The sequence below is a fragment of the Myotis daubentonii genome, chromosome 1 (genome assembly GCF_963259705.1).
Source record: "Myotis daubentonii chromosome 1, mMyoDau2.1, whole genome shotgun sequence".
Lineage (NCBI taxonomy): Eukaryota > Metazoa > Chordata > Mammalia > Chiroptera > Vespertilionidae > Myotis > Myotis daubentonii.
The window spans coordinates 163,622,404-163,649,019 of record NC_081840.1 but is presented as its reverse complement, the minus strand read 5'-3'; the positions used below and the strand labels follow the sequence as shown (position 1 = coordinate 163,649,019).

Here is a 26,616-nt window from a genome sequence, read left to right as displayed (position 1 = left end):
AGAACTAAATGACAGAGACAATTTTAAGTTTCACTGGACAAGGGGGAAAACTGAGAGGAGGACTTTATAAAATGCATATGGAGTCCCTGTCACTCCTAGCGTCTGTGTCTAAAGAAGAAAGTCATCTTTAATCCTATAAAATCCACTGGAAGCTAGTAACTGTGCAGCATCCAAAAACAGGGGCACAAGGTTGAATCCCCCTCCATTTGCTTTTCTGGAGTTAGTTGAGATTGAAGAATAGGATTATTATCTCAAATAGTAGCATTCTGGCTGGTTTTTAAAAGATAAACCAATCACTGTTTCTTATGATAAATTGCATCAAATATTAATTCAAAGTTTTAGATCACTTTATAGATAATTATAATTAAAAAGAAATTCTACATTCTCTTAACTATCCATGCTTAGAGACAAATATGGAATGGCATAAAATAGTGTGTTTTTAAAAAATTTGTTTACTTTGAAGAAATAGATCATATATTGAAATAGGCACTTAGTATGGATTCAAATGATTATTTAGCACTTATGGTGTTAAAGGAAAAGAGACTTGAAATATACTTACATTCTTGTTTAAATGTGAAATATTCTGTTAGATGTCTACATTCATGATTTCCACGAAGTAAAAACAGTGTTTTGGGGTAAAGAATTTTCAATGCCCACAAATACAGCACACACTGAGAAAAAAAATAAGAATATAAATATATATATGGCATCATTATATCTAAGCATCCCATTGCTGACATCAATCAAATGAGCTATTGTGACCAAAAGTCCCCAAAAGGCTAGATCTCATTAAGGAGGACACTGAAAATCAAGCAGAAAACATTCCTTCGGTATAACGCCAAGGTTTACGTATACTAAAATGTATACAAACACTGAGCATCTATGTAGCACGAGAAAACTATGGACTGCACAGTCTTTTAGAAAGCCTGAATGAAAATATACTAAAAATGACAATATACTGATGTAAAAATATGACAAGAAATGTGATTAGCAATCAATGAATAAAATAAAGACACCTCTCTATAAAGCTAATTACTATTTTTTTAAAAAATCAGGTACAGCCCTGGCTGGTGTGGCTCAGTTGGTTGGGCAGTATCCTGTGGCCGGGGGACTGACAGTTTGATTCCCAGTCAAGGCACATGCCTGGGTTGTGTGCTTGATCCCTGCTAGGGAATATGTGGGGGACAGCTGATCCATGTTGTGCTCTCACATCGATGTTTCTCTCTCCCACTCTCCCTTCTGTCTCCAAAAAATCAATTTAAAAATCTTAAAAAAAATTAAAGAACTGGTAGTTTTAAAAAAATCAGGTAAAATGGAAAAACTGGAAAAGAAAGGCAAAACCAAATTCGGAAGCAAACACTGACAAGCTCAGGCTGACTTGAATAGTGTCTACATTTTTCCTTATGTTCCCTCTTTTACCTCCATTACCTTGTCATTTATTTCAGTGCCATTGGTATATTAAGCCTTAAGTGCTTTTATATGTAAAAATAATTAAACTAAAGGTCAGGGACTGTCACTAAAAATGTTGCCAATAGCTAGGGGAAACATTTCATATACTACCTTATAATGTGCAAATTTAGTTACTTGGGTATTTTAGTTTGTGTGAAAATAAGGGCCAACTATGAAATAACTGGATTTGGAGTAAACCTACATTGACACTGTCTTCCTAGTGTGTGCATTAAAATAACTGGATACTCAAATAATAACATCAATTTCATTATCCTCGACGAACATTCATTAAGAACGCACAGGGAACAGAAAACCACTCTTAGAAAACAAGTATGCTGTTTTATCCCCACTGGGTTTAAGTTTTAAAAGTGAAGCTAAGAATATATTGAACCACAAACATATTGAGTCAAGTCTGATTCTGGTTACTAAAATCTGAAACTGAAAAACATAGTATTTACATTTTAATAAAGAGCTTTCCAACATACAGTAAATATGCTAGATAATGCCCGCAGGAAAAAGCTACCGCCAATTCATTTGTTGTGCTACCTGTGAAGAATAACCATGTCTGACACTTTATCAAATGACTGGAAATAACTATGTATGAATATACAAACCAAGTTTTGGAGAAAATACTAATTATCAGAAAAAGTATGTATTATTGTGCTTTTCAAGCAAGATATTATCTCCAAGTATGTAATTGTGATTAAAGTAAAGAAAAATAGGGGGTTGACATCAAACTATAAATACACATTTATGTATGGTGTGTGTGTGTGTGTGTGTGTGTGTGTGTGTGTGTGTGTGTATATATATATATATATATATATATATATATATATATATATATATATTTAATTTTCTAATTACCCTTTCCTGACTATAGTTATTAGCTAAAGTTCATGTGAAAAATATTACTATTTCTGAGAAGTTGACCAAGTGACTTATCCAGGTGATCTTTAAAGCATCATAATCTGCTGACATGTGTAAAAGTTCCCTGTTATCTCAGTGGGTAGTACTGTGGTTCAGTGCATCTCAGATTACTGTGTGTCAGGTTTTATAGGTGCACTTACATCTATATATATAAAAATCCAGCAACCAGAATGCCTTAACAACCAGAAAGACCGGTAGCTATGACGCCCACTGCAGCCAGTGAACTGACCTGATTGGGAGGGTGGGGCTGGCCGGTCAACCTCTTGCAGCCCCTCCCCCCAGCTGGCCCAGTCCTGATCAGGCCCCAATTGGGGTGGGCCAAACGGCCAACCTCCTGCTGTCTCCTCCTCCTGACAGGCCCAGGTCCGATCCGCCCCGGTCCGGCCGGCCTGACCCCACCCATGCATGAATTTGTGCACTGGGTCTCTAGTGTTTTCATAAGAAGAGTTTGTCTTACTCAAGCTCATCTCACATTTCAAAGAAGATATTTATAAACCATTATCAGTGTCAATAAGAGAACTATTTCCAATTTAAAATTTATAAGGTTGTTCTCTCTCTCTCTCTCTCTCTCTCTCTCTCTCTATATATATATATATATATATATATATATATATATACACTCTCCCAAATTGGTTTTAACTTTTGATATCTAATTTTTTAATAGAAATGGTCATGTAAAGTCTTTAAACCCACCGGTGCACAATCAGGCCAGGGAGGGACCACGGGAGGGCTCCAGGGCATGTCTGGCCCATCTTGCTTAGTCTCGATCAGCCGGACCCCAGCAGCAAGCAAACCTACTGGTCAGAGTATCTGCCTCTTGGTGGTCAGTGCACATCACAGCAACTGGTTGACCAGTTGACTATCTGCCCCCTGGTGGTCAGTGCATGTCATAGCAAGCAGTTGAGCAGCCTTAGAATATCATTAGCTTATTATGCTTTGATTGGTTGTTCTGCATATTACCCTTTTATTATTTGGTCTATTTGCATATTACCCTTTTATTATATAGGATTTTTACTAAGTAGAACATACACAATGAAGTGCACATATTTTTTATGTACAATATGCATACTCCCACTAAACTACTACCCAAGTTCAGTTACATTTCAGCATACAGAAGGCTCCCTTGTGCTCTCCCCCACCCCCATCAATACTCTTTTGGAAATGTAACCACAATACTGAAATATTTAGATTAGTTTTTATCAGTAATCACTTATTTTACAGCAAAGCTATTATCTCTCCAACTAAAATCTAAAATGAAACTTTTTTAAAAAATTAAATCTTTATTGTTCCTCTTTTTCCCCCCATAACTCCCCTCCACCCAGTTCCCACCCCACCCTCCTCCCTCACTCCCCACCCACTATCCTCATCCATAGGTGCACGATTTTTGTCCAGTCTCTTCCCGCATCCCCCTCACCCCTTCCCCCCCCCCCAAGAATAGCCAGCCCACTCCCTTTCTATGCCCCTGATTCTATAAAATGAAACTTTTAACCCCACTCAAATATTACTAGAGGAATCAATCACCTTCCAGGTCCTATATTTTCTTTTTTGCCATCTGGGACAGATCCTATTTTGACATTAGCAAGAGGCTTTATAACCTCTATTCTTAATTACTGTACCTCTTCTAAAACTGAAACCTCAAAGAGTGACACAGAAATAGTCTGTGATATTCTATCATACTTGTTTACTTTGAAAATGATTCAATACACAGTGACTGTCCCTTATTATTTCATGGATGTGAAGCACCTAGTATATAATAGGAGTTTAGGAAATATTAGCTCCTTTTTCTGTAACTGTGTGAATGAGAAGAAAGATAGGAACCCAGAGAGCAGGGAAGGTGAGAGAGAGGAAAGGAAGAAAAAATACAGATGGGGAGGAAGTAAAAAGGAAGGAAGGAAGGAAGGAAGGAAGGAAGGAAGGAAGGAAGGAAGGAAGGAAGGAAAGGGGGAGAGAGAGAGAAAGAGAGAGAGAGAGAGAGAGAGAGAGAAAAGGAAGGAAGGAAGGAAGGAAGGAAGGAAGGAAGGAAGGAAGGAAGGAAGGAAGGGAGAGAGAGAGAGAGAGAGAGAGAGAGAGAGAGAGAGAGAGAGAGAAAGAGAGAGAGAGAAAGAAAGAAAGAAAGAAAGAAAGAAAGAAAGAAAGAAAGAAAGAAAGAAAGAAAGAAAGAAAGAAAGAAAGAAAGAAAGAAAAGCAATTTCCAAATTCTTGGCTCAAAATACCCTAAAAATAAGAATCCTGTTTTCACATTTTATTTCCTTCTCCCCTGTGGCAAGAATAAAATATCTTCCCAAACACTGAATAAAACCACAAATGCAGCCAACATGGAAGAAGTGGCATGGCAACTGAAAGGGCAGGGTGGATTGGAGAGTGGAGCCCTGCCAGCCTTCACCCTCAACATCTGGTGGGAGAGGGCTGCCAAGCACAACACTGTCTTGCTGGCAACTATTTTGCCTTCTAAAGTTCTAACATTCTGGAGAGCCACAGCTCTTAAACAAAATCATAACCTGATATTATTTTTAAAAAGGAAGGTCTCTTATAAAAAATTATCACAATCAATAAGCAATGAAAAACAAATCAGCTAAATAATTGGGCATATTCATCTATGAGGTATCAGATGGCTAATGAGTAAAATTGTCACTGAATTAAATGGTGAAGGTGAAGACAGGCAAGTTACCTAGGCCTTTTTGCAAGGTGAGATGTAAATTAGCTGCACTAATCACTTTCAACTGGACCCTGACTGCCTTTCCAGTCTTACTCTACACAATTAAACAAATATTGACAACTTCAAATTAGCTTGGGTTACTCGACAGAGAGACTGAGCATTCTCTACCTTTTTACCGATTTTCATCATAAAGACAGCCTTCTTCTATTTACCTGTCTTCCTCTATGAGGCAACACTCAGGATATCATTTTCTTTATTAGTTTAATTGGCTCTTTGATAATAGCAGTGCCGTAATTTACTTTGTAATAATTCATGCCTCTTAATGATATGTACTCTTGAAAACTCGCCCAGGGGAGTAAAGAAGAATGTAAAAGAGGAAGCAAGCAAGTAAAAAGTATGTATACAGCTCCAAATATATATCAATCAGCTCTCTAAAATACCTACTGTGCAGTGACACACCACAATAAAAAAGGCCATCTCTCACGCATAAGACAGCCAGGTGAAGGATGGGCACTGGTTGGGAAAAGATCTAAACTCCTGCAATGTCAAATGCAGCCCCTCCAAGACATCATTCACTGGGTCTGAGGAGCACTCAGAGCAGCAGCCCTGTGCTATACAGACAGTCGGCTGCAGGGACACAGCAGACGCTTTCTTCCTTGTGTCTGTGGCATCCCTCTACCACCTAACACTGCTTGCTGTATCGCTCGCTTGTTATTCTCGGCAGAAGCATGGGACATTGCTGGGGTTCTTTCTAGTCTATGGATTCACAGCGAATAAACACAACTCTCTGTGCTTAAACGTGTTTGAGGCCTGGGCTGAGATCTGGATGTAAGTACAGCAGGGGCGGGGGGGGGGGGGGTTGGGTGGGGGTGGCTTGCTGCTAAGCTCACGGCAGTGCCAGGCACAATGGCTGGAAAAGGAGCCTGGGGAAGTGAATAGAAGGAAACAGCTGTGCTTGCCTCTGTTTGAAATTCTGTCTTTCCCTGCCTTCCCAGAGAAACACACTCAGACGTGGGCCTATATATATACATACACATATGCTTGATCAAAGACGTTAGGTAGCATAATGCAATCATCAGAAAGAGGATGGTATTTGGCGTGAGACAAATTATTACCCTAAACAAAATGACCTCTTTCATCACTACTCAAAAGCTTGCTTGTTGTACTTGGGCTAACTTGGTGGGGAATGGTTTCTGATCTTGGCAAGAGGAGAAGATGGGGGGAGAGGCAGGGAGTGAGTACATAAAATGAGCTCTATGTACTGCCCAGAGCACATTACCTGGTGCCTGTAAAACCACCCGGCAGAGACTGTATGAAATCCGAACCCACTCTTCAAAGCCGATTTGGTAAAAATTAAACTTAAGTGCTCTTCTTTGCCCAGAGGAGAGCCAAAGGAGGATACCTGCAGCGGTGCTCTGAATTATTCAGATGAACGAAGAACCTTTTGAAGCCTGTTAGGGTAGTGCAGGCTGAAAAACTGAGCTCTTATTTTAGGATTTTTCTTAAACCAACAGCATTGTACTCAAAGAGAATATTTTATAGTGCTTGCTGTAACCTTCAGAATACATCAGTGGGGAGAGGCTGTGTGAGTGTATTTGTACATGCGTAAGTGAATGTGAGAGTGTACATCCGTTTCTGCATTCCTGAGGTATCCATTTTTTTCCTGTGGTTCTTTTAGTGAAGACATGGCCAAGGTATGGGGTGCAGCGGCAAGAGCACAGGCTTTGAATCCCAGCACTGCCTTTTACTATGTACGTGACTCTCTCTGCGCCTAGGTTTCTGCACGCATGAAAGGAAGACATTTACGTGTTCCGTGCAAAGCTGTACGGGAAAAATGAAATCATTTATACCTCCCAAACAATAGCATTTATCGCATGCAAACAATGTTGGTTTCCTTAATGCACAATAAAAAGCCCCGAAGTATTCTCTGTAAGTATATTTTATATAAATGTTTGTTCTATTTTAAATATGACAATATCACTGAGAAATCCCAAAGTCCCTCAAAGGTCAGAGTTTTATCAAAATGGATCATTTTTACATGTAAGATTATATCACATTTTTGTCACTGCATGTGGCAAGTCCCGAGAGCTGTACTCTCAGATTCTGGGAATTTAATTAAAGAGCTCTTTTTGATGATGGAGACTCTGATATATGCATCTCAGAACTTTTAAATGTCCTGTGATGCCTACATTTGATGTCACCAACATTTGGTTTCATTCCTTGATCCTCTGCTTGAATTAAAAAGGTGCATATTACACAAAATATCTCAACTTCCATAGTTCAAATATATAGATTAATTTACACTTAAAAAAAATCTGCAGAGAAACACATTAGTGATTACTGCTTCTAAACATCTGTCCTTTAAAAACAACAGAGTTTTAAAAAGCTCTAATTAGGGCAAGTTTAGAAAATTTCAAATGGTTTGAGGCTAGAGATTCAGAAACTCAAACTCTTCAAGTAAAATAATAAAAGGTAAATAAAAACCCGTAAGTTAAGAAATGTAATTCAAACCTGGAATAGGTGAGACATAAAGTCCATCTGTGCCATATTATTTAGTACTTTATCTTATTAGCAAGTAAATAAGAAAAGGTGCTATTGTCTTTTATTAGGTTAAAAAAAGATGAATTAAATTGTTAAAAATAATAAATATAATTTTAAAATGTCCACTATCACACTCCATCATTTGGCTAATAAAAAGAATAACTCCCAATGGGATAGTCTTGGTCATCCCTTGCTTAAAAGGTGAGCTTCCAGGAAATGAGAATACCTATTTTATTCATCCTCAGAAACGTTTATAGGAGCATATAAATATTAGATAAATAAGATGAATTTTAGAGTTACCAAAATAATTTTTAAAAATATCCACCCAACCCTAATTTAAGGAAAGTAGCAGAAACTCTACCTCCCATTGCTGTTTTCTGTCTCTATAGTCTTTCTCAAATCTGGCTACACGTGAAATCACCTTTGGCATATAAACAAACCTGACCCAAATTGAAGTAATTGTGCCATTTCTGGGAAACAAACCTCTTTAAATGAGAGGACATACCTTTCTCTTTCCTCTGTTCCTTCTAGCTGAATGTAACATGGGGACATGATGGCTTAAGGTGGGGTAGCAGCAGTCTTGGGCCATGAATTTGACTTTGGAATGAGACCATGCACAGCAGAGCAACAAGGCAGAAAGAGTCTGGGCCCTGGCACTATGCATGTCACACCAGCCCACCTGTGAACTTTTACTGGAGAGAAATAAAGTTCTATCTTGTTCAGACTACCATTATGCAGGTTCCCCCCCCCCCCCTCTTACTCTTGGCACATACTAGTCCTAGACAGAAAGGTCTTAAAATGTACTCAATCACACTTTCCTACCAAGTGGGTCAAGTGAACACCTGAATGAAGTCTATGAGGTTTAATAATTTCTTCTTCTATCCTTTTCTCACTTTGATTTCCCTCCTAGGCAACTTGTACTTGTTCTTTGACTCAGTCTTCTCCAGCCATGTGTGCCCTCTCAATATTCTCCCACTTTTCTATATTCCAATGGCAATTATTTTCTGTACCTCCTTTATCACAAGATTTTAATAATCAGTTCAAATAATAATTGAATCCTAGATGACCACTAGTTCTGGCTTTTGATTCTATAGAGTTTTTTTAAAAAAGTTATATTTTACAACATAAATTTAGTTTTCTAGGGAGCAGATATATATGTCTTCAAATTCCCTACAGTCCAGATCATACATTTTATGTACTTGATAATACACATTTACCAAAAGGAAGAAACTCTAAAAATGTACTTTCTCCATTTCGACTTATGTACCAACACTACCTCTCCTTTCCTCGTTATTATTAATAAATATGTGATCCTTAAATAAAGAAATGATTAATATATTGGTGGAAATATGTATATGTATATTTAGTCAGTGAGTTGAACCGAATAACCAAAAAATATAGTATGGTGGTTTTAAAAACAAAATCTGTTTAAGAGTGACATGATTTTAAATATTAAATATTCCTATAGTAAATAAATTATTATGAAAATTTAAAAACCTAGAGTTTCTTTTATATGACTATTATAAATACCTGATGTTGGTGTGAGACTTAAGGAAATTTTAACTGGGTCTTTAATTAAGAAAAATAGTTTTTCTTTTTAATGCTTTTTTCCTAGAACACTTATAATGTCAGCTACTATATCATAAACTGTTTTTTTCAAATGTATTCCTATTAAACCATTTCTTTCAATACATTTTAATGAGCCCTTTCTATGTATGACACCATGTTAAGCACCAGGAAAAACAAACATGTGAATAAAACAAGATGCTTGCCTTTATTTTGAACATAATTTCTACTAGAAGCAGATGGGAGGCTGAGCAAGAACCTCTACTCAAAGGTTATCTGTTGTGTTTTAATTAATGAGTTGAACAAATTACCCTCGTCAGATGGCAGGTGTCAAAAGAGAAAGCCCAGCACCTATAAGCGCACTCACACATATTCACACACACGAATGCAGACACAGAGGCACACTGGACTACTTATTTACAAAAACAGCTTGTTGTGTCATAATTATAAAGCATCCATGCAAACACATTCCTGGATATTTAGTCAACATTGATTAGTTCTCTAACAGAAAACAGAATTATGTAATGTAAATCTGATGTAACTTTTGAAAAGTTGCAAATATATAAAAGACACAAAAGGCAAAATCTTACTTTTAGCCATTTCCTTGGCATCTCTATACATTAAAAAACATGTGGGATGTAATGATCAACATAGTTTGATGAACAAGAACAGATCTAGAGACAAATGGCGCAGTGGGGGCGGGGGGGGGGGGGTTAGAGAGCAACTAAAGGACTTGTGTGCATGCATATTAGTGTAACCAATGGACACAGACACTGGGCTGGTGGGGTCTTGCCCGGGGTGGGAATGGCTTCGGGGGGGAGGGAGAGGAGTCAAGTGGGGAAAAAGGAGACATATGTAAAATTTTAGACAATAAATAAATTTAAAAAAACATACGGGAATCAATTGAAAACAGGAGACGTAATATCCCAAGAATTAAGTATATTAGAATTCATTACTATAGACTAGGGATTTCCTTAAAGCAATGGTATTTATCACTTTTACGTTACTAAGATACTGTTGATCCATTACTGACTGAGCAGCTGAAAAGAAATGATGTGGACTTACTTCAATGCTGAAGTAGCCTCTGTCAACATAGTCCCCTAAGAAGAGGTAGCGAGTGTTGGCAGGAGATCCCCCCACTTCAAAGAGCTTCATCAAGTCGAAGAATTGTCCATGGATGTCCCCACAAACTGAAATAAATAAATAAATTCATTTTATGGCCACATTATGTTAAGACTCTGAATTAGATAATAAAATTATAAAATTTTAAAGTCAGAAGGAATTCAGAGGTCATCTTAGACAAAACATTATTTTGTAAAACAGGAAAATGAGAGAGAGATTCCAAAGTTAATTAGTGGCAGAATTGACTCTAGCATCCACAGGTTTGCTGGAAAAATAAGGATAAAAATAACAATAATGGCTATTATTATGCATTTAATAATTCTACAGAAGACACTGTGCTAAAAAATTTATACACATTTTCTAATGTAATACTAACAATGTTGTGGAATATACATTTCCTTTTGCAGGTAAGGGATGAGGCAAAGGTTGAGGAATTTGACATAATCTATACACAACTGCACTCAGAATGTATAACTACTACATGTTACTGTCTCCTGAAGGAAATGTTGATATGTATCATAAAATCTGTAGTTCATAAAATCTAAAATGCCATTAATTATAGAACACACTAGAGGCCTGGTGCATGAAATTCGTGCACTCAGAGGGGTCCCTCAGCCCAGCCTACACCCTCTTGCAGTCTCAGAGCCGAGAGGGAGCAGGCCTCAGCCATCAGTCGGACATCCTTAGCACTGGCGTGGAGGTGGGAGAGGCTCCCGCCACCACCGCTTTGCTCACCAACCATGAGTCCGGCTTCTGGCTGAGTGGCGCTCTCCCTGTGGGAGCGCACTGACCACCAGGAGGCAGCTCCTGCATTGAGTGTCTGCCTCCTGGTAGTCAGTGCACATCACAGTGACCAGTTGTTATGCAGTTCAGTTGATTTGCATATTAGCCTTTTATTATAAAGGAGATCATTATACAGGGGTGGGCAAAAGTAGGTTCACAGTTGTGAGTACATAGAACAAGGTTTTATTCTTCTTTTATTCATTACTTATTGTATGTATTATTTTCTGTATGAACAACTATAAACCTACTTTTGCCCATCCCGTATGATGTATCACTGAGACAGAAAAAGATTCAATTAAATTTAAATTCTAAAGAAACATTTTTATAAGAGGAACTCTAATATTAGATGTTAAAAATGAAAAAAGTAAATTGTGAAATGAAAAAACAACAACCAGCCTGTAAAACATAGTACACAAAAATCACTAGGAATTATTATTCCTTAACTTTCTCACCTTCTCTTTTTAACCAAAATTCTTGAAAGAGCTTTGTGGTCTTTTTCAAAACCCACTTATTTTTTACTTATTATTAGAATTAACTACTTTGAAAGCCCTTAAAAAAAAGTATTAAAAAGTATTATCTCCATTATACAGATAAGAAAACAGTGTGGCTAACAGAGGCTGGTCAATGTCACTGTTAAATATGGATGACCCCAGGTTTAAGTTCAGCTTTGCCTAATTCAAAGCTTTTGCTGTTAACCACCATGTTATAACATGTTCGACATTTCTGTATGTTTTATATATGTATACATATTTAATATTTTAAAATAATTTGTGATTAAACGATGAACATGATGTGGCTGTTTCTTGAACACTGAGAGATTCACAGAATGGATGTATCAGTGATTACAGTGCCTTACTTGCCTGGGCTTCTGTAAGCAGTACACGTGTTAATGTAGCAAAGGGCTTGGAAGAGTTCCTAGAACCTAATGTGAACTTCATAAATGGCTACCTGTATGCGATGCCATGCCCCTCCCCCCTCCATTCTCTGGCGTCCAAAGATAAGTACAGTACAAGCGCCACCTAATGAGGCAAGCCATCTGCTGGGTTGTTACAGTCTCCAATTCCCCATGAGACTAGGGTCTTTCATCTTCAATGCCACTTAGTTTTAACATGGTCAGTTCCTGGAGACTCATGCCTATGGCTTCTTTTATGGAGTTAATCCATCTCATGTTAGGTTCTCCTTTTCCCGCTGCCTTCTATTTTTCCCAACAATATTATATTTTCCAAAGGACCCTCCCTTCTCATGTTCCAAAGTAGGACAGCTTCAGTTTTGCCATTTTTGCCTCCAGCAATGCTTCAGGCGTAATTTTCTCTAGGACTGATTTGTTTATTTTTCTGGTAGCCCAGATTATCCATAGAGGTCTTCTCCAACATCATATTTTAAATGAACCCATTTTTTTTCCTATCAGCCTTCTTCACTGTCCAGCTCTCAGGTTCTTACATAGTAATTGGGAATATGAGGATGCGAATGATCTTAACCTTGGTCTCTAATGACACATCTTTGCTCTTAGTGATCTGTCCTAATTCTTCTACTATTGTGCTTCCAAGTCACAGCCTTCTCTTGATTTCTGGGCTACAGTCTTTATTTGAATTAACGACTAAACCAAGTTAAGCACAATCTTCACAATTTCAATGTCTTCACTGTCTATGTTAAAGTTGTGTATTTCTTCTGCAGTCCTGATTTTTTATCTTCTTGATGTTCAAATACAGTTCTGCTTTGGCACTTTCTTTTTTCACTGTCATCAGAAGTCGTTTCAAATCAGTGCTACTTCCTGCCGCTAAGTTGGTGCCATCTGCATATATTAAGTTATTGCTATTTCTTCCACCAATTTTCACTCCTACCTCCCCTGAGTCTAGCCCAGTTTTTCATATAATATGTTCTGCACATGAATTAAACAAATAGAGAGACAAAAATGCACCCTTGTCTGATATATTTACCTATAGGGAACCAGTCTGTCTCTCCATATTTTGTCCTGACTGTGGCAAGTCTCGCAGTACTCCTATTTTCTATGAAAAGAACCCTCCATCTATCTGAAGGTTCTAAAAAATACTGTATCTTTATTAACAGAGCTGTGCCTATTTCCATTAGAAATGTACAAAGTTATGGCCTTCAATGAAATTGGCACATCAAAGATAATGAAATAAAATGTAGTGTTTTTCCCCCCTGGACCACTGTTACCCTTATTTATCAGCCACCTAATGTGTCACAAGATGAAGGCTTTTTCCCCATGAGAAGCGGTCCTCCATTTGTTTTTATACTGGAGAAGTGAGAACAACTAGGTACACTGAGCAGTTGAAACCATTTGGTGAGAAGGTGGCAATGTGTTCATTAATTATATCCTTGGTTTTTTCCCCTAAATGGGGCAATCAGGTTGGTTTTGAATGAGGTTACTCTAACATCCTTAGGACAACCCAAAGGTGCAAGTGTGACCAACATCCAGCAATGCTTACACATTTATACCTATCTCTATTTTACTATCAGGATATACACAAATTATGCTTACATAAGCCACTAGTACCTAGTAAGAAATACCTAAGCAATTACTTTTGAGTAACTGCCTTTCAATATTGCTTCCCTCCCTTGAAGACTGCAGCCCACATTAAATAAAACTTTACTGGAAATGATTCTCACACACAATGTGCCAACAACTTTTGATCTGTGTCTTCTGAAGGAGAATACAGAATTCTGAAGTAGGAAACTGAAAATAACATACAAAAAGGATGTGTCTATTTCTTAGGGAAGGGAATAGTCTTTATTTCTAATACCATTGCTGGAGAGCTAGTGATTGAGCTTTTAAATCATTAAGGGTGTTCAAGTATATATGACTATAAATGCATGCGCGTGTGCGCGCGCACGCGCGCGCGCGCGCGCGTGTGTGTGTGTGTGTGTGTGTGTGTGTGTGTGTGTGTGTAAAGCCACCCACCACAAAGGAGGAATTATTTGGAGATTAGTGGTCAGTATAGCAATTAGGGAGTCATTAAACAAGTTTAAGACTTTACTCACTGTAGATTACAGCAAAGTAGTGCTAAAGAGAAACAGAAATAAACAGCCGGGCCAGTACAAGGAGCTCTTTGTAGTGAGCTGAGTAAGGCCTTGTGATTGTCAAGCTGGATAATGAATTGGTCACAGAGTAAGTCTATGAGTCCCTGAAACCAGCACACTGCTAAGTAGACAAGATACTGGCCAGCATATTGAGGACAAACAGGCCCTTCAGAAAATAATCTCAGTCAGAAGGAGGAGGAAGTGGGAAAGATAACCAACTAGGACCAAGCCTTTGCCTTCTACCTCCTGACCAGAGAAATGCTGGTAACTCTCCATTGAGAAGGGTCAGGTGTTCCGAACAACAACCATGCATACAGTTTGTGTGCAATTAGGTATGTATGTCTAAATCAGTGATGGAGAACCTTTTGAGCTCGGTGTGTCAGCATTTTGAAAAACCCTAACTTAACTCTGGTGCCGTGTCACATATAGAAATTTTTTGATATTTGCAACCATAGTAAAACAAAGATTTATATTTTTGATATTTATTTTATATATTTAAATGCCATTTAACAAAGAAAAATCAATAAAAAAAATGAGTTCGCGTGTCAGAGGTGTCATAGGTTCGCCATCACTGGTCTAAATTAATTCAGTGAATCTGCAAAAAAGTATATCCATATTATTACTGAAATATTTTTTCAAAAAATTCCATTGTTTCTAAATTCACATGGACAATTAAATTACATTGGAAAATATAAACACTAGACAGTATTGTACATACTAAGATGAGGCCCCAATATAATTGCTATACAATTTATAGCTTTTAAAGCACTCTGATAAAGCTGTCATCCTGAGTAGAAGACTTATTTTTAAAATGTAATACTAAATATACACTTTCATGTAAAACTATTTAAAACAGCTTTGCATTGATGCTCAGACTTACACATTGGTCCTGTTTACTTGCCTATAAGAAAAAGGAAATACATCAAAAAACATCATTGAGTCCATTTATTATTGACACTAACAAAAAGGTAATGTCACAGAATTTCAGGTTAAAGAAAGCTTATGCAAATTAGGACGCCTGGCGATAGAGGAGTAGTTGTTAAAAACAAACAAAAAACTGTCAAACAATAAACTGCAGGTAAAAAATAGATTTTTTATGTACCAGCATTTCAAAATTGCATCAATATTATGATTTAGAAGTCAAGTTCTTTTAATTCCCGACTCACTTATTTTTCTATAAAGAACTTTCAGTTCCTCCAAAATACTGGCTTTTATCATCTGGGAAGGCTTGCATGAAACAGAATAACTTATACAAGTTTCCCCAGTTTCTACTCAACTAACAGATTGTAATTTTTCTTTTAGAAAAGATGTTACTGAATTGCAGCATTAGAGTTCCACTCTACTTTCAGTTTCATTCACTTCAACCCAACATTTTTCCACATTTCCCCAAGACAATAAAATTTCTAATGTTAAGGGACTGCCAGTATGTCTAATTCTCAGCATGAGGGGGTCAACCTGTTCAATTTATATGTTGGGTCTTTGAATCTTCTATCTGCTACAATTTTTTTTTTCAATTTCACGGAGAAAGATCTTGCTTTAGACTAGAGGTTTTGTTAGAAGTTAAACACAGTGGCTATCACAAGAACATGGTATCTGTTTCTCGCTGTTGGTAATCCAGGATTATGTAACCTTCAGTGGATGATAAATTCAAGTACAAACCAGCCAGAACAAATATGTGTACTTTAATAGCAGAATCTGTAAACTTTTTAAATCAGGCAATTCCTGAGATAAAAGTGAGTTTATTTCAGCACTCATTTATCTCTAGAAATCTTCATCAACTATAAAACAAACTAACCAAGAAAAAAATAATAGTGGTATAATTCACTAAAGAGGTACACTTCAAAATAATTAAATTTCCCCATAGTGAATGTTATTTTTCAAATGTTAAACAGATGTTAGGTACTTTGTAAAACACAAAACATAAATTATCAACCAGGGAACTATAGTTTGATAGTATCAAACAATAACAAAAAGTCTCTAAATCAAATAAAAATTTGCTAAACACAAATTTCAAGGTTTTTATTAAAAAGCTATGAAATTAAGTACATAACAATAATAGCATCAGGATAGCAATAATTTCAAACACTTATTTATATTTATAATGCTAATTAACAAAGACAAACTGTCTGTTAGCCAGTATTGATGAAAAATGTAACAAGATAATTGCCAAAAAAAAGAGTGCACTATATTGTAGATTATAATAGATAATCACAACAATCCAGTACTAGATGCTTCATAAATCTCTTAAAATCTCAGTTATAATTATAATTAGATGTGAAAAGAAACTAAAGTAGTCTGTGTTTTTAAACTACTTTATAGGACCAAGCATATACAACACCATGGTATGTCCACAGTGCTTATTCCAATCAGTAGAAAAATAAATTGAAACTTTTATTTTTTTATCCTAAAGATGAATGTTCCTGTCACTGAAATTATTTTTTAAAGTTTTTTTCTTTTCTTCATGGGTTGAATGCTTTATAAGATTATGTTTACTGGGAGAACTTAATTATTGAATTAGAATGCTCTTTTTTTTTCATCTGTTATTACTATTTTTCATTTCAGCAATAATCCAGATTTAAATAAGAGCCTAACTATTAAGGATTCATAATAACATTATGAAATTAGGTCATGATTTTGGCTGTGATATTAATAAATAATAACTATGTATAATACTTAAGTGGTATTTAATACAATTTGGTCATCACTCTGTTCATGTGTCCAAGTTTGGTCAGTAGTGGCAACTATTGGTTATTTGATATGTGGATTTATTTACATTATGTAGTTCACTAAACACTTAATTTTCATCACAGTCAATCAAGAATATTGGATGAGCACTATGAGTTGATTTAATTTCAGCCAAATGTAAATAAATTTGAAAACTTATGTACTTATATATATTTATTTTCAAATGAATGCTTATTTTTTTCACTTTAAAAAAAATTAATTTCAGAGAGGAAGGGAGAAGGAAAGATAGAAACATCAATGATGAGAGGGAATTATACATCAGCTGCCTCCTGCACACCCCCTACTAAGGATGGAGCCCAATATGGAGCATGTGACCTGACCAGGAATCAACCGTGACCTCCTGGTTTATGGGTTGACACTTAACCAGTGAGCCACACTGGCAGGGCTGTTCTCTTCGTTTTTTTGAAATACTGATCCAGGTGTCAAATCCCCATGAACTCCCTCCAGGACCCTGAATGTTGAGGCATACAGATCTTAACATTCCTATCTTGGGTCTCCTAAACCTATCCTAGATAATAAGAACCTAATATACTAAGTATCCAGTAGGCCGTTCAACCAAAGTGAAATATGCTAATGAAATGCTAAGGCTGCTCAACAGCTCGCTATGACATGCACTGACCACCAGGGGGAAGACACTCTGACCGGTAGGTTAGCTTGCTGCTGGGGTCTGGCCAATTGGGACAGGGCAAGACAGGCCAGACATGCCTTGGAGCTCTCCTGCAGTCCCTCCCCAGCTGGCCAACCTCCTGCGTCTCTCCCCGGCCCAGATCATGCAGTGCACCAGTGGGGTCCCTAGGCCTGGCCTGCATCCTCTTGCAATCTGGGATCCCTTGGGGGATGCCAGAGAGCTGGTTTTGGCCCAACGGTGGAACGACCGGTCACTGTGACGTGCACTGACCACCAGGGAACAAACGCTCAATGCAAGGGCTGCCCCTTGGTGGTCAGTGTGCTCCCAGAGGGGGAGCACCACTCAGCCAGAAGCTGGGCTCATGGCTGGCGAGTGCAGCAGTGGAGGTGGGAGCCTCTCCCGCCTCTGTAACAGCACTAAGGATGTTGGACTGCCGGCTTAGGCCCACTCCCCGTTCCCTGCAGGAAGCAGGCCTAAGCTGTCAGTCAGACATCTCCCAAGGGCTCCTGGACTGTGAGAGGGTGCAAACTGGGCTGAGGGACACCCCTCCTGAGTGCACAAATTTTGTGCACCAGGCCTCTAGTATTTTGATATTTTTAAAAACTGTTTGGTATCTGTGGCCACAATATTCTTTCAATTTAGCGTCTTGCTTTTACCTAGCAATGTTATTTCTTCCATGAGGAGAGACAGCCTAGTGTAATGGTGCAGATACAAACCTAGATCTCTTGTTTTCATAATTGCTGTTTGTTAGCTTTTTGGTTTGTATGTATATTCCTGCTGATTGACCTTAATCAATTAGTTGTGGCCTCTTCATTAATCATTTTCTTCTTCATGCTCCCTGAATCAGCTGTATTATCTATAGAATCCAAGGACTCTTCCAATTTGCTTTTCCCAATTGCCTCCTTTATATAGACACATTCTACTCTGTTTTTACATTTCTTTAGACTTTGACTATCTTGCCACTTGTGTAACTAGGGCAAGATACTTAATCTTTGTAGGAGACATCAGATGCCTCATCTATAAGGGGCTTCATAATAAACCTTTTTATAAGTAAGGTTTTTTTTAACTAAATGAAAATACACAAGGGAGGGGGAAAAAAGCTTAACATGCTGTGGTGCAGGAATACCCAGACACACAATGTGAAATAGGGGACCTGGCAGAGGTTGTCTACCTAAGAAGCATCAAGGATGATTTGCAATCTTTAGCTAGATGATCTAAGTGCCTGTAATCAATGTAGCCACAAATAAAACATACAAAAAGTTACTCTATTATTTTCTACTTTTTATCCAAATGCATGTTATCTTATGTTGAAAGATGTTAAGGCTAAAATCAAATAGACTAGGTCTCATGCTCCACAAGTTCCATTTTCTAAAAGTGGACATATTTCCAAATGGCTTTAGTAATATTACCAGTCTTGCAGTGGGTAACAACACCACGACAAATTTCCAGGTAGTCTTGTTTTCTATTGAGACAAAGCTCATTTACAAGACCGCTCTGTTCCATGGCTGTATAATGGTAGTGATGTTTTAAAAGCTGAAAGTAACATAGTGAATAGAAGAAACACAAGGTATTTCACCAAAAGGATGTTTTACAAGGCTGACTCTTACTAGATTTTTGGAAAACTCAGTTGAGTAGGCAAAAAGTGAGTCATCTTCTATTCTTATCATAACACTACTCAAATTTTAACAATTGAAAAGATGTTGTTTTTAATATTTTTTAAACTCAAGTAAAGCAAGTTAATGATATGGAATTCTAGAGTCCACATATCCACCATTAATTTGGCAATTATAGGCAGTGGGGCTATTAGAAATGGGCTTTACCTATTACTGACTTTCAAGTAATTAGCTATATTTATGTCCCTGGTAAGCGAACAAAGCTAGAAGTACTATCCTGAAAAAAAATACGTAAATGACTTCATAAAAAGAAGGCATGGATTAAATGCTATCACTTCCTCAATAAAAAATATACAAGCTTATTTGTTATATGAGGCATATGTAAAAATGGAAGTTTTAATTCTTAATTGAGCAATTTTTAAAACTATGTGAACAACTTAGACATCTTAGAACACATTCATTTAAAATTTAGTTAAGAAAAAGTACTTTCTGGAATATAATTTTAATAATGACAATAAGCTTATTTATTAATTCTGTCTAATTTTCCTTCATCTATCATTTTCTTATCATCCTTCATTAAGCAGATATTTCAGAATTAATTATTCAATTATATACCTGAAAAAATAAATAGAAGATATTTATTAAATGTGCTGTATTAAAAGGATGAATAAATAACATCAAAGACTGAATAACTTTTTACTTATGTCAATTATATTGGGACAATAAAGAAATAAAGGGCATGAAACTTGGTCTCAAGAACTTAACAGAATACTTGAGAAGACATACACACACCAAATAGTATTAAAAGTTATTGGCCTTCTGACATTAGAGTATTTCCCTTTCCATCCTAAAACTTCTACATACTAGTCAAGAAATATGGGTTTAAGACTTACATCTCCTTTAAATATTTTCAATGAGCAAATGATTTCATTGCTTGTTTAACATCTCCCAAATATCTTAACAGAAGCAGGAGGATATAATTTTTTTCTAAAAACATACATAAAATTATAAATACTTTACATTTATTTTTAGTAATGTTGCTTTTATTTTGAAATTTCAAATTATATTAACAAAAGGTATGAGATTGTTTTGTTTATTCAAAGTGGGTATCAATTTAAAACTTTTTAAAACTTGTAATGGGTTATCTCAAATTTCCATTTCATAGCTAATATTCATTCAATTGAAGACTTCTCTTATGGAGATGAGTGTATTTCATAGTGATATACACCATTAATATTATTTATCTCTATGAATACAACCAGGGACACAGTTACCTAAACTTAAATCATAGCATTCACAAAATCTTTGTATACTTTGTACGATTACATAGATTCTTGCTTCCAATTTGAGCATGAACCTGTCTTCTATTTCTGTTTCTTCAGCATTTGACAAATATCTAATTGAATTATGCAAAAATTATGTTTGCCTGACATGTTACAAATAACATACAAACTAAGTGATCATGGAAAATTAATGCAGGTGTTTGGAAAACAAAATAGCTGCTAACTCATTACAACTTGTGACTCATTAGTAATCATAATTTCAAATTTAGTTTAATTTTCATCAATTAAAAATGATGAATGATATATATTTGAATTGCTAAAAAGGCCCAATCAGGATTGTCAATCAACTCTTTTATTTCCCCTTGACAAAATAAAAAAGTGAAAAGCATGTTCACAGACTGTCCAACTACTGCGGGAAGGCCAGGGAGGGTTGGGGGGGCGAGGTAAGAGATCAACCGAAGGACTTGTATGCATGCATATAAGCATGACCAATGGACACAAGACACTGGGGGAGTAGGGGAGGCTGGGGGAAGGTCAAGGGGAAAAAAAAAGGAGACATATGTAATACTCTTTGTAATACTTTAAGCAATAAAACAAAATTTAAAAAAAGAAAAACATGTTCATAATATGTTTGGTGAGTTATTAAACTTATTTTTACTAGCGGAACATTTGTTTTATAAAATCAAAAAATTTCAAGTTACATGTCCTTAGATATCTACTTCATTAAATTTCCAGAACTCTTTCCATCTTCTATATTTCTTATTTAATGTATTTGAAACAAAATTTCTAATGTTCTAAATACATAGAAGGCTATCTTTTAAAATATAAAATCTCTGTTATTAGTCACATCACAAACTGAACGGCATTTTACAAAAGAACACTGGATTTGTCCTACGACGATTTGATACTTTATATGGAGAGTTTATGTTAGAGAGGACAAATTGTGAATAATCCTATAAAATAGACTTTTTAAACTAGAATATTTTATTCAGTCTTAATTAGCAGGTAGTTCTTAAGCTCCTCTATGTGAAAAGTGTTACAGAGAATTTGAAAATGGTCATTCTTTAAAACTGGTGGAAAGACAAGTTTATACCATTATGAAATGATTAAAGAATAATAATAATTTTATAGTAAAGGAATAGAAACACAATTCCTTTAGGAATCATCAAGTATACTTGGGATATAAGATTTACACATATGAATACGGACTAGATGGGGCTTCCAAATGCTTAATTTCTACTTATTTGACCTTTCATCAATAAGAAGATGGACCTTTGACCAAGGGCTTCACTCTGGTCTCTGGACTTGTGCAACATGGATGACTAAGAAAGTCTCTGACCGCCTCTGAGCTGCCCCTGCTAACAGGAGACCAAGCAAAGACCAGTGTGGCTGAGGCCGCACGTTAGTTTCAAGTGTGTTCTGTAGAGCTAAAGGATACATGAGAAGGGGTAGGGTCATATTACAATAAGCTCTATTTTTATTATTGTTTCTTTTTGGTTTGTTTTTGTTTTTACCTTGGAGGCTTCTTTTTGTTTTTATTTTACCCATGTGAGGTTTCTTTCTTTCTAGGTGTAGTGTGTGTGTGTGTGTGTGTGTGTGTGTGTGTGTGTGTGTGTGTGTGTTGGGGGGGTGGGGGGGGGTAGAGGTGCATGGTAGATATATTTTACTGCTTAAAACTTCTTTAGGAATATTACTGATATAGCCAGAGTCTTACAGGAAATTAGAAATTATGAAAATAAAGGTTGGCTGACTAAAAAAGAAGACTAAAGGGAAGTGACGAGCAGTGTTGATAAAATTTCTAGTAAATTGAGAAAAGAAAAAGGGATCTTTAGGTAGGCAGGTATAAATGAACCAGCACATAAGTGGACTACAAAATAATTGGATTGATTAAAAGGTATATGGGAAAGAGCAAGGGATAAATTGGAGTAGAAAGGTAACACTAGGTTATGAAGGGACTTGAATTTCAGTATGAGATGTTTTAAGAAGGAGATCAATCCCAACACTGAGAGGAGATAAATATGTCAGCTCTATGGAGAATCCAATGCTGTGGAAAAATGAAAAGCTAGGTTGCTTTTAATTAGAGATTCACTGCAATAACACAGTCATAAGACAAGGAGGGCTGGTATCACAATGGTGGCAGTGGGAAAAGATACAAGGGGCCAGTTAGAACATTTTTATACATCCATACAACCACTATAAATTAAGATGTAAATGAAGTCCTTCATTTGTGCTCAATTCAATAAATATCAAATGCCTGCAACATTCCTACAGTATCCTGTTGTGTTAGACCCTAAAAGTGTAACAGAACAACTTAGACATAATCAATCCTCCATTGAAGCAAGTGTTTAATGGGGGACACTGGACTAAATAATAATAATAGAGTACCAGCTAGAAAGTTTTATTTTTTCTCTTCTTTGCTTACTGTTATATTCCTAACACCTAGGATAGTACCTGGGACAAAGAAAATCCTCAATATATATTTCCCATATGAATGAGTGAACAAGGCAGTGAGTGTGGTGGACGTGGGGAACTTACCTGGAGGATGTGGTATTTAAGATGAAACCTGAAGACTGAAAAGGAGCTATTCACTGCGTGGTAGGGACAGCAACAGGGCCTATTGCTCACAGCAGAAGAAACAACTTGGGACAAATTTAGAAAGTGATAGAAGATCTGTAAACTTGGAGATTAGGTAAGAAATGAAAAGTAATGAAACTGTAAAGATTAACAAAAGCCAGAAAATGAGGGTTTTGTCATCCAAGTTAGGAAGTTAGAGAACTTCATCCAAAGAGGAGGCAAGGAAGGGATTTGGGCAAGAGGAAATATTCTTCCTCATCTCTAGTAAGTCACTATCCATCTTAGCCTAAAGCTCCTAATGTGTAGAATAAGGCAGTAGCAGTGACCATGTACGGTGACTGTGAAGATTACATCTGATAATGTGGTAGTAACTGGCCCAGGTTAGTCATTCAAGATGAGGTAAGTTCCCTATCTCTATGATACCACAGCTCCCTTCAGCTTCTCTTGATTGGATCTGCATGCATATATATATATATATATATATATATATATATATATATATATATGGTCACAATAATATTCCAAAGTTAAAATATCAGTCTGGATAAAGAGTTTATATGTTAATATTTTATATTAATATATACCTTACATTAATATATTGCCTTCTTTTTTTAATGCTAGGTAATGGGTACCTGATGGCCACAATTACAAAGTGCAAGCAGGTGATATTACTTTCTCATTTATCTCTTTTCACACAACATGACTGAATCAGAAAAACATGCAGTGATATTTAAAATAGAAGTTACATGTGAATAAATTTATATAGAAATTGCTATTTTGGTGTTGAGTAGCATATTTTTATTGCCACCGTTTTAAATTTCCATCATTTATAAAGTCCCTTAATTGAAATTCATTATTAAAGCACTTACATATTCACTGGTATCTAAATTATTAATTTATGTACACAATGTTTTCCACTGTTTGTAAATATAATGTATTTAACATAAAGCATGAGTTTCAAGGTTTATCTTAAAACACAGAGAATCAGAATTCAAAATAGCCTCAAAGATAGCAATGAAGTTTAAATGCTTATTAGCATAGAGGTGGGAGGGCATAAGATATCATAGACCTTAAGACACATGAAGGATCTGCTCCCTAGATCGTTGAAAATCCTATAATTCACAAAGATTACTAAGTATAGTATTCCCCACATAAAATGCAGTAAAATATAAGACCTGGCTTCAGACATAAATGGATCTGGGCTTAAACGAAGTCTCCCTAATTTTCACTCTCCTATCAACTTCTCTCTGCACATTGGCCTTATTTTCTTCTACTGCACTGGACTTACTCTGAGTATTCTCCAAGTCACATCCTGCCGGCACACTGAAGTAAGAAGCAGATCCACCAATTCCAGCAAATCTGCACCATGGAACAAGTGTGGTCCCCTGCTCACTCCTGAATCAATCGCTGTGTCCACAGAATGGAGTGTACGCCATATGCCCACTCCCAGTTGTTAGTAGGAGGGGGCCAAAGTCAAGTATCAAAAGGAGTATTTCAGGCAATCACAAACAACATTGTGCTTAAAAAAAAAAATAGGCTGAAATTCTTGTACTTCTGTTTACCTTAAAGATAATTTCAGGAGTCATTCTAGTGCCTTTGCTAAAATTTTAAAAGTTCTTATTTGAGCAATGTTGGCAGGACCTGGAAAACTCATTGAAACAGTTTAATATTCACTTTGTCTAATATCTGCACAGAACTTATGATGGATTCATTAACATGCCACTCTTGTTTATCTAAAGCCTTTCTGGCTATGTCATCACCTCATCATTCCAGATTTCCAATGGAATTGGCTACCTTTGCATGGACATTTTTTTTTCCACAAAAAATACACACACAAAGAGATATACAGGTAAACATACATACAATACTTAAAAAAAGAAAAAAGCCAAAAATGAAATTCAGACAGTAAGAGGTCTGCTAGCCTCATGCATGAGCTAAACTAATACATGTGTAATGACCCACTCTGAAAGGTCAAGTCTTTGAATGTAAAAATTGTGAATGCCAAGACTCTACTCTCCTACTGCATCCTATGATGTCTAAAGTATGGTGAAAACATTTTAAGTATCATGACTCATGTCTCTGAAGATGGCAGCAGTTTTTGTACCAAGATCAAGTGTTAGAAAGGCTTGGAAAACTGGAAACGAAATAACTATATAAAAACCCACTTAGGGAATGATCTAATCTTAAATTGATTCAAATCCCTGTAAGGATTAGAAAATTCTACGTTAAGCACACTTTCCATATTTCTCTTTCCACAGCTGTCATTAACATGGTATTTACAAAAGACTTTCTGATTGAGATACAAAAGAGATGGGTTTCTTAATACAGTATTTAAGTCATATTGCTTCTAACTTGCACTCTATTTGGGAAATACAGAGTGGTTACTCTGGAAATATTGATGGTACAAACACACAGATGATCATCATAAACCTCTATATCGGACACACCTTTTATTCACAGTATCTTCAAACACTCTACATACCTAACAAACTCATGCTCATTCTGTAGTAAAGCTCTCAAGAGCAGATAAAGCCCAATGGTTGTACAGAATGCAAATTCTTAGGTGTTTCAGTTTTACTTCAAAAAACAAATTCATCTTCATCCTGGGATAATTCAAATGCATCCTATGTATGCGAAATCTAACTATGTGTGCTGAAAAATTGCCCAGGCAGTCAAAATATATAAGGCTGCACTTATGAACGCTGCTGAAACTATATTAACATCTCAAAGGTGCCGAGATGTTGTTTATTTCATGTCTGAGGAAAGGCACTTCTAAGAGTGAACAGGATCCACAGGGTCAATTTTAGATTTACAGCTTATATCTTGGTACCTGGTCAGTATTGCAGGACCTTTCAATGTGGGTCCAAATTTCCCCCCACATATTATTGAAATCTTGTTTTTCCTTATCTCAGCCCAAAGATTTTATTTGGGCTGTATGACTTCTTCACAAAAACCATTAGTGCCTAGTTACTGGCTAAATTTCAAAACATCACCTGTTCTTAGCTCTCCCACTTTCCCGCTTGCTGTCCTCTGCTTGTTTCTGGGACACCCAGTTCCTCCATTTTGAACTTGTCTGATACTAGACATTGAGTTGAATTGTGTCCCCCCAAAGGTATGTTCAAGTCCTAAGCACTGGTACCTATGAATGTAACTTTATTTGGAAATCGAGTTTTTGCAGATAGAATCAGGTTAACATGAAGTCAGACTCCATTAGGGTGGGCCCTAATGCAATAGGACTGGTGTCCTTATAAGCAGTGGAAAACATGGGCACGGAGACACAGAGGCCAGGTAAAGGCAGAGGCAGAAAGGGGAGTCACGCTGTCACCAGCCAATAAAGTCCTGGGGCCTCCAGAAGCGGGAGCAGGCGGGGAAGGATCCTCCCCAGAGGGGAATGTGGCCCTGCCAACACCCCAAGTCACACGTCTTGCCTCCAGAACTGTGAGACAATACAATTCTGTGGTGTGAAGCAACTCAGTTAGTGGAATTTGGTGATGGCAGCCCTAGGAAATGAATACACTAGGCTGATTATTCAATTACTTGAGTTCTACTCACACATAAGAAAACACTTTGAGTTTTTAGGTCAAATAGTGTTTCTAAGCATTTTAAATGCTTAAGTTCAATTAATCCTGAAATAACATAAGAGGAACAACTATTATTCATCAACATTTTCCAGACGTGGAACTGAGA

General features: G+C 36.6%; 1 protein-coding gene across 5 annotated transcripts in view; it reads right to left on the bottom strand.

The window, feature by feature from the left end:
- Nucleotides 1-26,616, bottom strand: part of PPP3CA (protein phosphatase 3 catalytic subunit alpha) — a 316,528-nt gene that overhangs the window by 72,764 nt on the left and 217,148 nt on the right. For all 5 annotated transcript variants that reach the window (XM_059664524.1, XM_059664486.1, XM_059664514.1 and 2 more), the window contains 2 exons: nt 10,205-10,329; nt 560-671 (listed from right to left, as the gene is read on the bottom strand). In XM_059664524.1, the coding sequence (XP_059520507.1) occupies nt 560-671; nt 10,205-10,329 (237 nt within the window). The remainder of the gene's footprint in view (nt 1-559; nt 672-10,204; nt 10,330-26,616) is intronic.